Genomic DNA, 17,270 nt, shown 5'->3' with positions numbered 1-17,270 from the left:
TTTAATGAGCATGTACCATATGCCAAGAACAGAGCTTCACTTTTAACAGTACACTTAAATCACATGCTCAGTCGATAACAAATCACTCTGTTTATCCCAATTTACAGATGAAAATAATTGAGGCCCGGAGAGGGGAAGTAACTGGCTTCCCCAGGTCACAGACTGTACGTTTAGGAGCTGGGATTCATAGCTGCGCTGTCTAGAGCCCAATCTTAATCACACTCTCTAGACTGTCTGTCATCTCATCTTCTTTGAGTCTAGTCACCATTTATAGGAGCTACTGGCAAAATGTGTTTCCGTTGCCTGGGAGGAAACTTGTTCTCATCCATACTCATATTAAGAAAAAAATCTCTGGGAAGTGAGGCACAGGAGTGAGAACATGGGTGAGCATATGTTTGGGGCCTGCCAGGGGGATTAGGGGCTCATTTTGGGGACAGAAGTGGAGGTGGTTATGGGGGAGGGGAGTGGGGCTGGGGACAGTGTCACTCAAACCACAGAAGTGAGAACCTGTGAGGTATTGGAGGAGGCGGGGGAAGCTGAGGGGAAAATAGGAAATATCCTTTCCACCACAGAGCCTAGTACTTATCTTAAAAAAGACAAAAAACCGAAAACAAAAACAAACAAACAAAAACCTTATCTTGTTTCTTTAGCCAATAAAAATTAAGATAATTCTAAGGATTAAGTAAAATCTTAATTCTCTTAAAAATTAAGATACTTTTTGGTATTAAGTTAAAGATTCCACTAATATGTTAATGCCTATTTTGGTTTCTATTGGAGTTATACATTGTTTTTATACATTTGCTCAGTGACCTTTTTAAACTTCATTGCCTGGCCTTCAGTTCTTGAGACAAGCTCACTAGATTTTCATTAACTCACCAGTTTTCTAGGGATCAAAGCTAGTTAAGTCCTATATGGGCCATTCTGTAAGATCCTTATAATCAAGTCACTGACACTTAATTTTCGATTGATTACATTTTAGAAATGTATTCTCAACCTCTTTTTCATTACCAGCCTCTAAGAAGACTTTTAGACCTTTTCCTAATTGTCCTTCTCCATAAAATTTTAGTACCAGATATACTGTATATTCATTCTAGTACTGCGGCTCTCGGCTGATTATAAGCCATTTTCATATCTAAGATCCTCCCCCTTTTGCCCAAAACAATTATTGCTGGCTGGGGGAGGGGCATGGGTGGATATCATCCCCATAGAAAATGCATGCTTTAGAACAATCAAACAATAATCGTGGCCCTTCCCAAAACGGTGTTTGCCTCTTCTAATTGCTTCTGCATTTACACAGTTAATATTTATTCTCTTATCACCTCCCTTCCCTTAATGAGCGGAAGCGGACCCGTATTGGGCCCCATCGTAGCAGGAAACTCCAAGAGAGTGAGCTCATGATCTCTCTAACACGAATAATGGTGCTCCAGGATACAGCTGCTAGCATCAGTTGTGGAAATGAAATGCACATTTCAGTAGTGTCTAGTTGACAATAAAAATAGTATGTTTGAAAAATCTTTTTCTATTGACTTTAAGGAGAAGCAGAGGTAGAAGTATCTCCCTGACAGGTATTGAATAAAGATCAATTACGTGGTTTAAGGCACCTCTCTGCCACTGTTAATTAAGCAAAATCCATTACCTAATGTGGTTTTTCTACTGTTCTTTGCTGTGTCCAGCAATTCTGTGCCTACTATGTCTGTTTCAAGAAGGATGTTGTCTGGAAACACTAAGCATATGGGTTGTCATGTGTACTCATTTGCTAGGGCTGCCATAACAAAGTACCATAGACAGGGTGGCTTAAACAACAGAAATTTATTTTCTCACAGTTCTAGAAGCTAAAATTCCGAGGTCAAGATGTCAGGGGTGTTGGTTTCTTCCGAGGCCTCTCCCCCTGGCTTGTAGATGGCTGTCTTCTCCCTGTGCCTTCACATGGCCTTCCCTATGTGTGTATGTGTGTGTGTGTGTGTGTGTGTGTGTGTGTGATAATCTCATCTTTTTTGTAAGGACAACAGTCATGTTGGATTTACGTACCCAAATGACCTCATTTTAACTTCATTACCTCTTCAAAGACCCCATCTCCACATACCAGTCACATTCTGAGGTACCAGGGGGTTAGAACTTCAACATATGAATTTGGGAGGGGGCACAGTTCAGTCCATAACATCGTGTAAGGAAGGGTATAAAGAAGCCTATGGGAGCTACAGATGCACACTTTGACTAAGATGTATCTATTCAAATCTTCACTATGTTTTTTACTAGCTGTGGGTCCTTTAGCAACTTGCTTAACCTCTCTGAACTTCAGTTCCCTTTAAAAGTGTAATAATTATCCCTGTCCCAAAGGATCATTGTGAGAATTGTGTCTAATTAATTAGTAATAACTACAACTAATAAGCATATATACATGTCTAGCACAGCATCTGACTTGTAATTGCTTTTTCTCTTGAATATGGATTCAGGCTTCAATGCTTTGGGAATATTAAGACCGGCAAGTCAGTTAATATTATTAACATCAGGAAGGAGAAATCAATGAGCATTTGTTGAACAACTGCTATATATTGAGTACTCTTATGCACAGAGTAGGACAAAAGTTTGGTTTTTAGATAAGATCTGTAGCTTAATAATTGAGGGAATGATTGAAAGAGTATTTATTGTGCGTGTAGAATGTACCAGGTACAGAAAGTACTTTTCTCGTCTACTGTGTAGCAAGGGGCCTTCTTACTGCCCACACCCACAGTCCGCTATATTTCTTGCAGCAGCAGATTCCCTGGCATTGGGGAATTTCTGCAGGATTCAATAGAAAAAAAAAATTGTCTCAAATTGAATTACTTTTGCTGCAATCAAAATTTTTTCTGCTGTCTTCAGAAACAGCCTTACCTGTGTCCAGAGGCTGTCTTGTAGTGTCTGTCTGCTGGTCAACGTTACTAATTCAACTAACTGCAGCAATTACGTGAAGAATCGCTAATAGTGAGAGAAGCCATTATGCTATTCCCGAACAGACTGCATTCCACAGTGTTCATTAATTATGCCAGCCTATAGATTCACGACCACCAAATCATACACTTGAGACTGCACACCATATGTATTGAAACCCTCTCCAAGCTGCAGTGTAGTTCTTCTGTGCTGGCTTGCTCCCTTGTATTGCCACCATTTGCAATAGCCCTTCTCCTGCCCTTCTGATTCTCAAAATTGAAATTAAAGTCAGGATAGAGTCAGGCTGCACAATGTGATCTACAGGGATAGGATAGCCTTCAGCCTCCTCAGGCCACCTTGGGACACTCAGCTTTACATAGACCCACACAGGTTGTCTGGACCCAGAGCCATTCAAAGCTACACAGCAGTTAACATTCTCTACCCTACAGCATACTCTCTTTAGAGGAGAGAGACAGCAATGTTGATGGAGGCAGGACACAGTGATAAGTCTTTGATGCTTTTGCTCATTGGTTTCCTTATCTCTCTCTCTCTCCTCTCTCTTCCCCCTACCTCATTATGTTTTCTTTGACATGTGCAGCCAACGTCAGATGACCTTGTTTCATCTGCTGAATGTTCAAGCGATGACGAAGACTTCGTTGAATGTGAGCCGAGTACAGGTAGGTTAGGTCAGTCTTGTTTTGCTTGCTTTATTTTTTCATTTGCAAAAAACAATACATACGTATATGTGAATATACATGTGTTTTATATATATATATATATTATAGTGTGTTAATGTGTGTATTTCCTGTATCTATATATGTATATAAATACATATATAAATATCAATCGAAAGCATCAAATCCCATGGAAGGAGCCATAAGATCCCAGGGAAATTTAAAGTCACTTCCTTGACTAGCTAAAGAAAAGTCCATAAGACATAACTTGGAGCAATCAGACACCCAGATTAACCGCCAAAGCAGCAAGTGTATAGCAGCCAGTGGCAGCTACGAAATTGACAGGGGGTGGGACACGAAGACTTCTATATTGGATTGACGTCAAAAAAACATAAAGCCAAAGTGGGGCCATAAAGATCATGTAAACCTCATGAACTGTTCTGACTCTAAGTGGCAAACGAAACAAAAACCAAAATCAAACAACCAAAAATAATTTTTTTCCATGGGATTTCAACAGCAGTTAGCATGGTATTATATTTATACTAATTTTGTTCATTGTGTGTTTAGAGAATTTGTGCAGCAATATAACATAGTAAACACAAAATTAGGACAGAACCATGCCATGTCAACGGCTGAGATGCTTCGAAATGTATCTACTGTGCTGAAGTTGAGAGTACTTTGGCAATTAGAAGCTTCAGTGTGTTCCCCATTTGCACCCAGATACATTTTGATGTTTTATGGTCTTTCTTTATAGTGAGCTATATATGATATAATGTCCAGCAGGCAACTGCAGTCCCTGATTATTTCCTATCAACTTTCCCAAGTCGTCTGTTTTGAGACTTGCTATAAGTTAAATATTTATATATATGTATATATATATATAAAATAGAGAACAGATATCATCGAATTTCTGTGTATGTTTAATAGAGTTAAAAGCTGGAGTTGGGTTAGAATCTTATTTCTGTAAAGGCTAAGAGAAATAAATAGAATTTTCTAGTTGATTCTTTGGGTTGCTTTAATTTTTTTTTCCTTTTCTTTAAAAATAAAGGAGAGCCATTAAACATTTCCTTTGTTAATTCTAGAGAAATTTAAGATTCATTAAAAAAATGAGTATAACAAAAGTGAAAATCTTCCATTTGTTACCCTAAAATTATTTACAATTTTCCGATTTTGTGGAAGCCTGACTGCTTGGTATCTTGCAAATGGCTTTGGATCCAGGAAGTTCTGTGGGTTCCTGTTCTTAGCATTACATAGGGACATGTCAATAATTTGCAGGGCCTTTCCATTCTGGAGTGTGATCTGTTCCTTTGGACGCTCAGCTGTGTGGGAGGAAAGTAACTTTGACCTGGCTGGTCAGATTTTTTTCAGATTATTGGGTCATAATCTCAGTGTTCTAAGTGAGGTTTTAACTCTAAAGGGAAGGTATGTCTAATCTATACCAGAACGTGGGCAACAAATTTTCGTTAATTAAATAATTGATTTATTCATTCATTTAATAAATATTTCTGAGCCCTCAGGCAGGATACAGTGTATCTCTAGATTCGAATCCTTCCTTTTCTAATAGTTTGCACAAATGAGCCGTTGGAAAATAGAATATGGAACTTTACTATCTAACTTACCTCTCCAACAGAATTCAGTTCAACAAATATTTTTTGAGGGTCAGTTGTGTATGTTAGGTATGTGCTACATATTAAGGATTCAGATATGAATAGGGCATGATCTCCAAGATGCAGGTTAAATTCACTGATTTTGTGGTCAATAATTTAAGATACCTAGATTTCAATTTGGATTCTCTGTGTATCCTTTCTCTGGTTTTCTTGCTTTCATAGCAGTGATATCTGTATATATGTAACAATGTTTATCAAATCTCTGGATATTAAGTCTTATAAAAATCTAGGCTTGATCATTCTCAATTATCACCACTGTCTTCCCCTACTACCTCCCCCTCCTACACACCGTCATCTCCATAGCAACCTCCATAAGAAGACAGAGGGCTTTTCTAGATCTCTGATTCACAAGGTCTATGGCTCCCCAGGTTGTGGGTATGTTACCATTTGGTATTGAACATAAACAGGCCCAAACTTGAAAAGCCCCAGACCGAGTCCATTTGCTTTTCAGTGACTGCACAGGTGCTTCATCTGATTCAAAAGCAGAGAACAGAAATTCAATGCCAGCATCTCTTGAGTGATATAATTACATGGGGCGGGTGGGGGAATAACAACAGTTTTTAAAACAATCTGTTGTGTTCTGCAAGGGAGCATGGGAGGGAATATATAAATAAAGCAAGTGACAGGATGCCCACTCCGAAGGAGCCAACACGTAGCTCCAAGAGGCTGATATTGATCCCCTCTGCCTGGGATTATTTAACTCATCACATTTGAAGAATGAGCATTTCTTCTTTCTAAATTTACTCCATAAAGTATTCCTGATAAGTGATTCAGATGCACAGGGAAATATGTTGGAGGCATATTTAATGTAGGAAGGAGATAGATATACCTATTGATGCAGAGGTTTTGCCCAGGGAACCTGATTAGTACTGATGAAGATTACATGCTTAGAGCTGTCAAGTCCTTTTTTGCCTTGTATGAGAAATATGTCTGTAGCCTTAAGATTTTGCAGAAATATTACAGATTAAAAATCAGAACCATCGAATCAGTTGTTTCTGGGGTTAAGTTTCACACTGCCTAAAGAGAGGTCTTCCGTGGCCCATGCAGCAGTGGACAATGGTGACATTTACACAACTTTGACATAAACTGTTAATCCTGAGATTCTATGTGAATATTGAGATTAAAATTCTAAGTTTAAACATTCTAATTCACTACCTCAGTTTCTAAAATTTTACTCTTTTCCAGGCCTGATGTTTGCTGGAAATACACTAAATTCGGCTAAGCTTGTTCTGTCTTACTTGCAATTACCTTATCTTCTCTTACTTTGTTACCAAATTTATGATTTTCTAGGCTGTCTCAGTAGTAAGGTATTTAACTTCTACAGGTTCTTTCCTGATTAATTTAGGTCCACTAGAAGCTCTTGCTTTTCATAAATTTGTATAAACTTTTCATAACTTTAGTATATGTTATATTCAACAACTTTTGTGTTCATGTGGGCATCAAATTTTAAATGAAATGATATTTCTTTGGGTTTCAAAGCTGCTGGTTTTGAGTCAGATGTAAGCAAATGACTTTTATACTCACAACCCACTTTGGCATTTAGGGATCACCCTGGTTTGGTGTAGCTTAGTTGTGTAGCTTAGTTCTTTAAGGACAACCTAAATTTTTTTAGAGTGTGGTTGATGATAGTTCAGAAACTTTTTACATCCAATGGATTTCAAGTTTTCTCTGTATATTTTTGCTGGAACATATGTAAATGAGATTTTTTTAAAAAGCCTAAATCATGAGAGCAAGGCACAGAGTGAAAGCTCAATTAGTATTTGTTGACTGAATTTGTATGACTCTTAAAATACCTCATAATCTTAAATTAAAATTGGAGATTTTTCATACCTCTCAGTTCATCTCCCTTTAAACAGCTAAATAAAACCTGGTGAATTATTTTAAAATATATGATTTCATACAAGTAAGTATCACCCTAACAAAATCCATGTTTCTTTAGCAAAAATAATTCTCTACCTTACCCTGTCCCTTCTTTTGCTGGGAACTAGATCGTTTTGTAGTGAGTTGCATTTTCTGGACATTTGCTTTGAGAACTCAGAATTGAAATTGTGAACTATAAAGTCATAATGAATCCATCTGTATCAAATAAATATATTCAGAAGAATATTTGAATAACTGTTCACGTACATAAAGTTGAGGGTCAGGATTTTAACTTCCCTAATTTGTAAACATTGATTGTGTCCCCTACCAAAGAAGGAGGTGTCTATTTGGTATTTTAGACTTATGTCTTGGCATATAAACCCTTTTCTTCCCAACTACACTTCTATTGATGTTAAATTGTGCAGTAAATGCATATTTCATTGTCCTTCTTACCTCTTTGTAATCAACAACAACAAATAGACAAGCTGGAGAGGATTCAAATAACCACTAGGAAATGAGATTCTCTCATGAGATTGTGGGAGCCAAATAAAAATTAAGGTCTTTAGTAAGTTTACCTTCATGATCTAAAATGTGGGAATGGATTCTGAAATACAGATAAAGCGTTTAAATTCACTTTTCATTCCTTCTCTCTCCCTCCCCCCAACTCCTATGCCCAGGGTCTCCATCCTTCGGAAAAAAAAAAACATCAAAACTAATGTATTGTCAGATTCGCTTCTGTATATTTAAAAATTATCAATTGTCTGAATTTTATGTGGTCTATGGTCTTAAGATTCTAAAAATCGTGGGGGCAGGGTTCACAGAGCAGAGGAGAAAAGTGAAAAAAAATGCCTTTTGCACCTGAGAAATGGGCATGGCAGTAATTAACAACTATATTGATTCATCCAGCCATTATCTAGGGATACATTTTTCTGGGTGTCCATTAGCCGGGGTTTTTTGCCTCCACTTTTGTTAAGTGTCCTTGATCGAATCTCAAGGGACAGCACTTGCACCAGAGGGCAGACAGTAAAAGGAAGTAAAGATGAAACACATCCATCTATCAATAGGACTGTGCTAAACAATTTATAATGGTTGGACTGAGGGAGATGTTTAAACTGATGGCAGTAATCTGAGATCGCAAAATAATTACTATTCCCAGAGCGGTTCTCAGATGTATTTTTACTTCTCAAATCTACAGTCCTCACATTTGCATTTGGTGTTATTGCTACTTTGTTCCTCACACTAACATAATACCCGACCCGTTACGGTGAAACTTCAATTTGGCAAAACACCAAGAGCTTATCCCTGTTTATGTTCTCCAGGTAGAACTGGGTTCTTAGTCTTTATCAGTTTGAGATGCCTCAGTCAAGTATTTATAATATGAAAATCTGGCACTGAATTGTTAAAAGCCCAGCAAATCCTTAGAGTTTTTATTTGCTGGAACATTGCGGAGGACGCAGCTGAAGTGTTAAGACAATAATAATTTTCTAATAAAGGATAAGAAGAAAGAGAGCTTTATTTTTCAGAATCCATAGATGAAAAATAATAAGTGTGCTGATTATCGACCTTAAATATGATGTTGGTAATCTTAAGAGTTTATAGAAATGCATTTTGTCATTTGTGTCTCCAGCAAACTTGAAGTTAGCAACTTGTATATTTTCATTACAAATAAATAGATTTTTATTTAATTTTAGAAAGATTTTTCCATATGGAAACTCACGATTGGTAAATAGAATCATGTTTAAATAATCATCAGTCAAGTAACTGTTCAGTGCATAGTTTAATAGTAAATGCCTAAATGAAATGCCATAGGAATGTCTGAGTCACAGTGTCCAGAATTCACCTTGAATGTTAGGGTCCACCTAAAAACACTTTGAATAAAGGTATAATAGAAGTAATCTGAGAAATGTTTTAGCTTCGGAAAGAAGGATGTAAGTAGATGTAAATTTCATTAATTTAATTAATCATTATTGGCTGTGGACATGAGTAATTTTTACATTTGAGCTCTAATACACGTTCAGTGTACACAAAGCAAACAGTTATTCACATATTTAGGTCTAGGCTAAATCCTACCAAGTGTTGAATTTCCTTCATTGATTTATAAATTAATAGAGTACATTCATGGGTTATAATGTTCCTAATTTAATGGTATAGTTTCTCTCTTCATTCATTAACCCACTCAGTGATAAGTTACTTCACTTTTTTATAACCCACCTCCACCCCAGCCCAAGCTAATTTTTAAGTGACTGGAGCACATATGTGGCCTTTAAATCCCTAATGATAAAATGCTTTGAAAAATTAGAATAAGGATAGAAATATAAGTATAGGAAAATCAGCTAATTGGCTATTAGGCCATTGATAGTGCAGGCATGGTGTGCATAAAATGTGGGTTGATCATTATCATAGATTTTATAACCAGAACAACGACTCTAATAACAAAAGTGGTAAAAATGAAAAAAATTCTATTCATCTCCATTACCCAAGATTTTTTGGTGATGTTGCGAAGGAGAGGGAATCAATAAGATCAGTGTGTAACTATATACACTTCCAGTTGAAAGTTTAATAAATCACTTATTTATGCAACAGTTTTTAGTGACTACTATCTATAAACACTGGAGTAGGTTCTAGGAAATTAAAAACAAGATGAGACTCCTTCTAGGAGTTCATAGTCCATTAGGGAAGACAGATACAAAAATAAGGGGAATAAAAGGAAAGGAGGGATAAGAAGGGAAGAAACAATGTAGACAATGAATGGAAATGCCTAGAATATTATCAGAACTCAACTGGAAGGAGAGGTCTCTAATTCAGCAATTAGCATACCCCATCCAAGGACAGGCATGAGAAACCACAGACGATGCCGCCCAGTGGCAGAATCAATTAACCCCAGGGAGCATTCTTCTATATCTTAGTTTGGGGGCACAGAATTTCTGATTCGTTATGGTTGAAAAATTAGTACTGCACATATACAGTATGGCCTAGGGCCAGGGCTTCTTAGGTAATAGGTTAATAAGGATGGGCGTGTTGAAGGGAGAATTTCCAGCCAGACTTCCTGATTTCAAATGCTATGAGAACTTCCTGATTTCAAATGCCAGTGCAAGTAATTGTTAAGGAGTGAGCTTAATGAAATCATTAAGCAAGTCCCCGCACCTGAGAAAAATTAATAAATAAAGAGGGATTGGGTTTTAAAAGAGAGGCTTTTATGTGTTTTCTTTTATTCTTTTTGTTCTGTATTTTTTCTCCCATGAGCCCCAATATATATACTGTGTGTATATATATATATTTATGTATGTGTGTATACTAAATATATAGAGCCTATTGTTCCATATATATATAGACACAGTATAAATGATATTAGAATAATGTAAACAGAGATTAACAACAGCCCCTGCCATCAGCCATGTGTTTACACAGAAATTCATGCCATCATTCTTACATCAGCCAACATAGACATGCATGATACTGTTTTAACTTGGTGGAAAAGCATGTTAACTTTTCTTTAGGTTTTGTTTTTTTCTTTATCCTAATTATAATGATGATTCCATAACTCAGTTATCCTTGGGAGGGGTAGAGAGAAAAAATTATACAGATATATCTATCCATATACACACATTCCTGTGTATATATATAAATAGATATATACTTTGTATATATTTGAAAAACGTTTTCTGTTGTTTTACCTCATCTTGTGCCGCATGAATTTTTGGTGGTTCAGTTTATTTTGTTTTGATTCGTATTTAGTGTTTTGGTCATTATGGCTATTTTTAACTCATTGCTATACTTTTTTGAGTCATTATTTTTTAAATACTGAGAGATATATAGATATACAAATCAACCAAGGCAACAAAATCTTTTCTTGCCATCCTAATCTCAAATTTCTCCCCCTTCAGCATATCCCTCCAGTATTTATGCTCAAAACAAAACAAACACCAACAAAATCCAAGAAAGTTGTGTACAAATGAATGAAGTACTTTGTTTTCCTCTTCTTCCTCCTATATATTTTTTATTTAAATTTTCTCCTTTCCCCTTTTTATTTTTCCTTATATCTGCACAGGCCACTTGTCTTCACTCTCCCCTTTATGACAATGCATTTCATTGAAAAAAAAGGACGAATGAGCCAGAAAAAAAATAATAGTAATAAAAGGAAAACATGCAGAAAGAACAGAGAAACACATCCCTCTCCACAAATTTCAGATGGCATAAAAAGAATTTTATTGCAGATATAGACTATTTGTTGTATCTTTTATTTCTGGACGAGCTCAGGATCATTGTGTGGCATGCAGTGAGAGTTTTCTAGCTAATCAACTAACCATGGCCTCCATCACCAGTGCATGGGCTATAATAACACCATCTCGTGTTTCATCCAAGTGATACATCCGGGCTAACCCAGCCAGTCCCGTGTATGCGTTGTGGGGATAACTTTCTTTTGTAGTTATAATTTCATGGGCTCTCATCTTGATTATTATTTCCACGGGATCACGGCAGCCCCAAGAGCTGCCCTCGCAGCATCTCTGTGTGGTTTTGTCCTTGTGCTTGCTTTCCTTGGTACAGCAGTCAAGCATGGGTTTCAGCTGGCACATCTGTCTTGCCATCTCGTCTCGGAGTCCACTGTCTTGGTGTCGTTCTGTGATTCTGTTCTCTGTTTGTAATCTGTGGTTTGAAATCCTCTCCCTTTATTTCTCACTCCCCTATCGTTTCTCTTTTGAACCTTACCCTTAGGGAACTTCACAAAGAAGCAAAACAAATTTTCAGTCGAATTGTAAGGCTGATAACTGGTTTGCATCTGGAGGTCATAAGTTGCACTTCTTACCTGGCTAAGGAGGCAAAACTTACTGTGGAAAATTACTAATGATAATAGCTAAACAGGCTCCCCAGCAACAATAAGAAACCCTTGTTGATTTCTTTGGCTTGATTAAATGGGCTTACCGCTAAAGGGATTTCATGTAAGAGCTAATTTCCAAGGAGTTTTCCCATAGATTATCAATCTTCTAGTTAGATGTTTTCTTCAGGAACAGATCAACAGAAAATTTTTTCAGAAGACATTAGTGAGGAGTGTCATCGTTTCTGCTGTATAGAGCAGTGTCTGTTCCTGAATTGGAGAGGAATTTGTGGAAATACGAATGTGTTTTATTATAAAATTTATTTGTTTATGTATTTTAACCTAAAATATAAATGGGTTTGGCAAGGGAAAGGAAAAAAAAAAAAAGCTTTTTAACTCACTGGTTCTACCTCATGCATATTTCAAGGTAAGATTATCTTTTGATCTTTCTGAGTCAAATGATACATATTTTATTTTTTAATTCATGGAAGCATTAGAGAGCCAACACTTTGACTTAGACCTAAATTCTTTTTTTTTTTTCTCTTTTCAAAGAATAAGACATACACAATAACTTTAGTTCTGAGAATTGAGTCTGAATTTCTTGAGAGAAAGGTGGAAGACAGTGCCCAGTTAATTATTCAGATGCTGGATTATACTGTGATTACCCAGGAAATTGGCCGCATAACTTGGAGTGATTTGGTTTGTTTGATACTTATAGTATGAAAATGAATTTCTGTAACAAATTCAACCTCCTTATCCATAAAGGTTGAACAAGAGAGTATAAAATAGGTCTGAAATGAATTGATAGATTGATTTTTGAAATAGGAGCTTAAGATTAAAAAGTGCAAATGTTTAACCTGGGGAAGAGAAAGCGTTTCAAGGCAGATGGTTTTACGATGAGATGTTTCAGTCATGTCAGTGTAGCTCTTTGCTCTTCTTAAGGGTACAGGGGAAGAGCACAGGAAGAGGAAATTTGTGTCTATGGACTAAGAACTTTATAATGAAGGAAGGAAGGGAGAGAGTGAAGGAGAAAGAGAGAGAGGGCAGATAAGGGAGGAGGGAGGGAAAGCTGGAGGAGGGAGGGGGTATTCCTGATGAGTCAGGTATAGTAGCTTGCTGATAAATGATAAGAACGAGCACACACATAGACACACATAGCCTTAATCTGTAGTGTGTGACAGTTTCTATAGTATAAAATATTCCCTCTGTGGCTGATTTGAAGCCACAGATATGACAATATTAAACTCCGAATTGGGAAGTAATGCTCATGAGCACACGATTATACACTTTTTTCACCATACAGATACCATGGATATCAATGGACTTGAGTTTTAAGCTTTTATTACCTTTGTTTTTAATAGATTGTATTCATATGTGTGTGTGTGTGTATATATATGTGTGTGTGTGTGTGTATATATATATATATATATATATGTATGTATATATATATATCTTTGATAATGGCTGTGTTTAACAACCAACTTGGAAAATTCCTGAAAATGTAGCAGTCAGCTATCATGAGCTGCCTCTGGCATGTCACTGGCCAAGGTGCTACACTGTGCCGGGTGCATTCAAACATGGTATTTTATTTAAAACTCATTTTCACTTATTATGATGTAGAAACTATTGTGGCCATCTTACAATTGAGAAAATCAGGACTCAGAAAGTTTGCTTTTCCAAGGTCACATGCCTGCACATAGTGGCAGAGGTAAGGTTCAAACCCAAATCTGTTTGAAAATAGGTAACTCTTATTTCTACTGCAGTGTGCACAGAGGATTGGGCTTAAACACTTATCAGAGCACTGCGTTTTAGAACTATGACATGCTCATTTGTGGAACTTTCACTAATTTTGTTTCCCCAAAATAGAGTCGCCAAAAATTCCTCCCTTAGTAACATGAAGATGAACAGGATATTTCTTAGGTTTCCAAATTTTGTTTCTCGAGCTTTGGAAAGACTATAATAGCTACATTTCTTAGCACATAATTATAATATTCAACATGATTCCATTACTCAGTTGTTATGTTTTTGTAACTTTTAAAACATAATGGACTTTATTTAGTTCATTTACTTGATGCACGTTAATTAACCAACTTCACAGTGAAATATGTCAGTGCCCTTTACTTCCACATTTTCCCATAAAACTAGTACATTAATACTTAAAACAGCATGAGAACCATTGTATTGCAGAAAATGACTGCAACTTAAAAAAATAATTTTACTGTTAGATACTTAATCATTGCTTTGTGAAAGAGTTTGAGAAATCTGGGAATTAAAAAGGAAAGTGCGGATCTTGCCCTTCTACTTTGACAAGATACAGTCTCTGACTGAGTTGCTGATGGTACAATATTTTACTTTGATTTAATGTCAGCTTTAGCTGCCCCTATGGTCCACTTTCAGTGACAGCACACATAATATTGAATAAAGCCCCTTGAAGTGATTTCTAGGCCTTCATCTGTAAGTTTTCCACTGCAACATCTTTGTTCCTTCATTCAGTAAATATTCATTGAGCATTTACTATATGCAGGTATAGTTCTAAATACGTTACATTGTTAACTCCCTTAATCCTCCTAACAATCCCCTGAGGGGCTTTATCATCATCTCCATTTTAAAGATGAGTAAACTGAGGCACAGAGGAGCCAAAAGATGGTCCCAAGGTCACACAGCAAGGAAGTAGGAGAAATGGGATTTAAACACAAGACAGTGGGGCCCTGAGCCCACACAGGAATCACCATGTTATACAGTCTCATTATATAGTATTCTCCATTGACCCATGTATATAAATAGCTACCTGCCTCTTTGATAATAATGAAAGAAGGTTTGTGTAGTGAGTATATTAAATGATTGGGAAATACTTGTTAGATGGATTCATTACTGTGTATCTGAAAGGCTTTGAAAACCTTGGTTGATAGGGGTTATGACATTGTTTAGCTATGATTTATCCAAAAAGCTGTGATTTAAACAACTTACTGTGGCTTCCTGCAAGGTGGAATGGTTCCAGTATTCAGGATGAAAACCATCACTTACGTGAGGTTAGTCCCTCTTGATGTCACCTGTGTAATTGTGCACTGGGGACTTCTAGCTCACTGCTCATCAGCAGACCTGTTTAGAACATATGATCAGGTAACAGCCACCTTTAACTGATGTTAGGATTCTAAGAATAGAGGCTCGTAGTGAGAGCTCTGGTGAGATGCTGAATTTTCTTCATTTCTGAGATAATTCTGTTCTTTGAACACAGTGTTTTAGATGTTACAGCTAATAGGCAGCAACAAAAGAAGTGAATGTGTACCTGAGAGGATGCATTTCTTACCTTAGTCCCTTTCTGATATCTGTGTACTCTTGACATTTCTTAAATTCCTGCTCATGTGTTTATCTTCTCTTTCATTTTTCTCACTCCCTTGCATTATATGTCTCAAACTATAAAAAAGGAAAAATCAAAACAAAACCCCAAACCTTTTCTGGGCCCTTGAATTTTCTATGCAAGAAAAGAATCTTAAAGGATTTATTAAGGACTAAAATTCCCAATGAAATAGAAAGTACCTTTTTAAAGCTGGGCTTGCTTTTATTAGAATCTTTCCAAGGAAAGTATAGCTTGCTTAAGCATCTGAGGGTCTCATTACAAATTATATCCATCCTGACCAATCCGGAAGCCTAAACTGGGAAGTCTGTAGAGTTGAAAATGCTTGAGGACCCTCTGTTGTCGAATTCTTCTTTCATCTTAGCTTTGAAGCAGATGCCCCCGTTTTACTAAAAGATCATGGCAATATTATATTGCTAAGTATTCCGATTTTTCTGACTAATCACTCAGAGCAAAAGCCAATAAAGAGCCAGAGAGTAAACATTTTAGACTTTGGGCGTCTCACAATCCCTGTCATAACTACTCAGCTCTGTTGTCGTAACACAAAGGCGGCCATAGACAATACATAAATGAATGATTATGGCTGTGATTCCATATAACTTGATTTTAAAAAGCAGGCATCGAGCTGGATTTCGGTCTACTGACCCCTGATCTAGAGAGATCTGATAGGTTAGGAATTTGTGGTCATTTTCTTTTTTTAAAAGATGAATCCTTCTTGCCCATTTTATAGTCAATCTTAATAAACATTTGTTGAGTTCCCCACTAAGCACGTGAGACCACATAGGATGTGGAAGGACATTGGAAGCTCATTTCTCACCATTGTTTTGAATATGCACATTATCTCATATATGAAACTTGATAAAAAGCAAACGTACAAAACCAGGGTCCCCTACCCACAGCATGTACACTGCCTTTTTTGTAAGCGCTTGATTTTTCACCCTTCCTTTTGCACGTCTGTCTTTTGTACTCTGTGCCTCCGCTGGGGTGTGGGCTGCATCCTCCCTGCTTTCAGACCTCTTCGGCAGTCGTTTCTTTGAACTCCAGCCCACATACTGTGTCACATCCCAGTAATTCTTCCCCAAACCTTGGCTGTGGGTTATTGAGCTGACAAATGTCTAAATGACTGAGATATGATATTTGCAACCTGCTGAGAACCTCCTCTTTCCCTGTACTTTTTGATTTGTAGCTTTATAAGTTTTGTGGGGAAAGTGAGAAAAACATTCTTGGTGACACAGGCAGTGAATGAGGAGAACAGAATTGAAGGGGCACAATATATAGGACTCCTTCCTGCACTGCAGGCAAAAGCATTTATTTATATCTTAGTCCTCTGAATGTCGGAGGCAAAGGATTATTCAGTAGGGTGCAGGATGCAGCATCCAATATCCTGAGGAGAAGAATGTGTTCTACCACCTGGCAACAGATTAGACAGGAGCAGGCTATGAAAATACAGGTACAAGGCCACATTTAGTGTTACTGCGGAAGTGGCGTCTGTTACTTTAGGATTTGACTCCATAAATTAATGCTTAGTCCCTTTAGCATCTTTAACATTAGAAATCTGCGGAAAAGAAATACAAAAGACTCGTATAAGAACAACATCAAGTAAACTATGAAACCAGATCCTAATGTATCCCAACCCCAGAGGGAGCATAACATTAACTTTTGGGAGCCAGAATGCTAAGTAATGACATTATGAGCTTTCTCCATTAGCAAGGCCCCTTGTTGTGGTATTGTGCCTGGCGTTGTGAGGTTCTGAGCTATGACTCAAAAAGAAAGCAAAAAAAGAAATGCAGAGATGATGCAGGAAAGGAAGAAAGACGGCGCCATTAGGATGGACTTTGGGGGCAGGAGGTACACGGGTTGACTTTTAAAACAACATAATTTAGAATTAGTGTTTTAAAAGCTTCTGAGATCAAAGGGATAATAGAAAACAAGAGTAAAACAAGGGTAAATTAAGCACTGTTGTTGACCTGATAGGGACATAGCAAAATGCAGTA

At 37.1% G+C, this 17,270-nt stretch overlaps 1 protein-coding gene across 27 annotated transcripts in view; it reads left to right on the top strand.

Moving 5' to 3' along the window:
• Positions 1–17,270, top strand: part of NRXN3 (neurexin 3) — a 1,624,030-nt gene that overhangs the window by 1,571,897 nt on the left and 34,863 nt on the right. For 17 of the 27 annotated variants that reach the window (XM_019920055.3, XM_019920046.3, XM_019919960.3 and 14 more), the window contains one exon: positions 3,506–3,584. In XM_019920055.3, coding sequence (XP_019775614.2) covers positions 3,506–3,584 — 79 coding nt within the window. Of the gene's footprint in view, positions 1–3,505; positions 3,594–17,270 lie in introns of all 27 variants that reach the window. The other 10 variants (XM_019920041.3, XM_019920014.3, XM_019919994.3 and 7 more) reach the window with 1 other exon arrangement.

The sequence above is a fragment of the Tursiops truncatus genome, chromosome 2 (assembly GCF_011762595.2).
Source record: "Tursiops truncatus isolate mTurTru1 chromosome 2, mTurTru1.mat.Y, whole genome shotgun sequence".
Classification (NCBI taxonomy): Eukaryota; Metazoa; Chordata; class Mammalia; order Artiodactyla; family Delphinidae; genus Tursiops; species Tursiops truncatus.
Note: the sequence above shows the minus strand (reverse complement) of the source record. Positions and strands in the feature narration are given on the sequence as shown.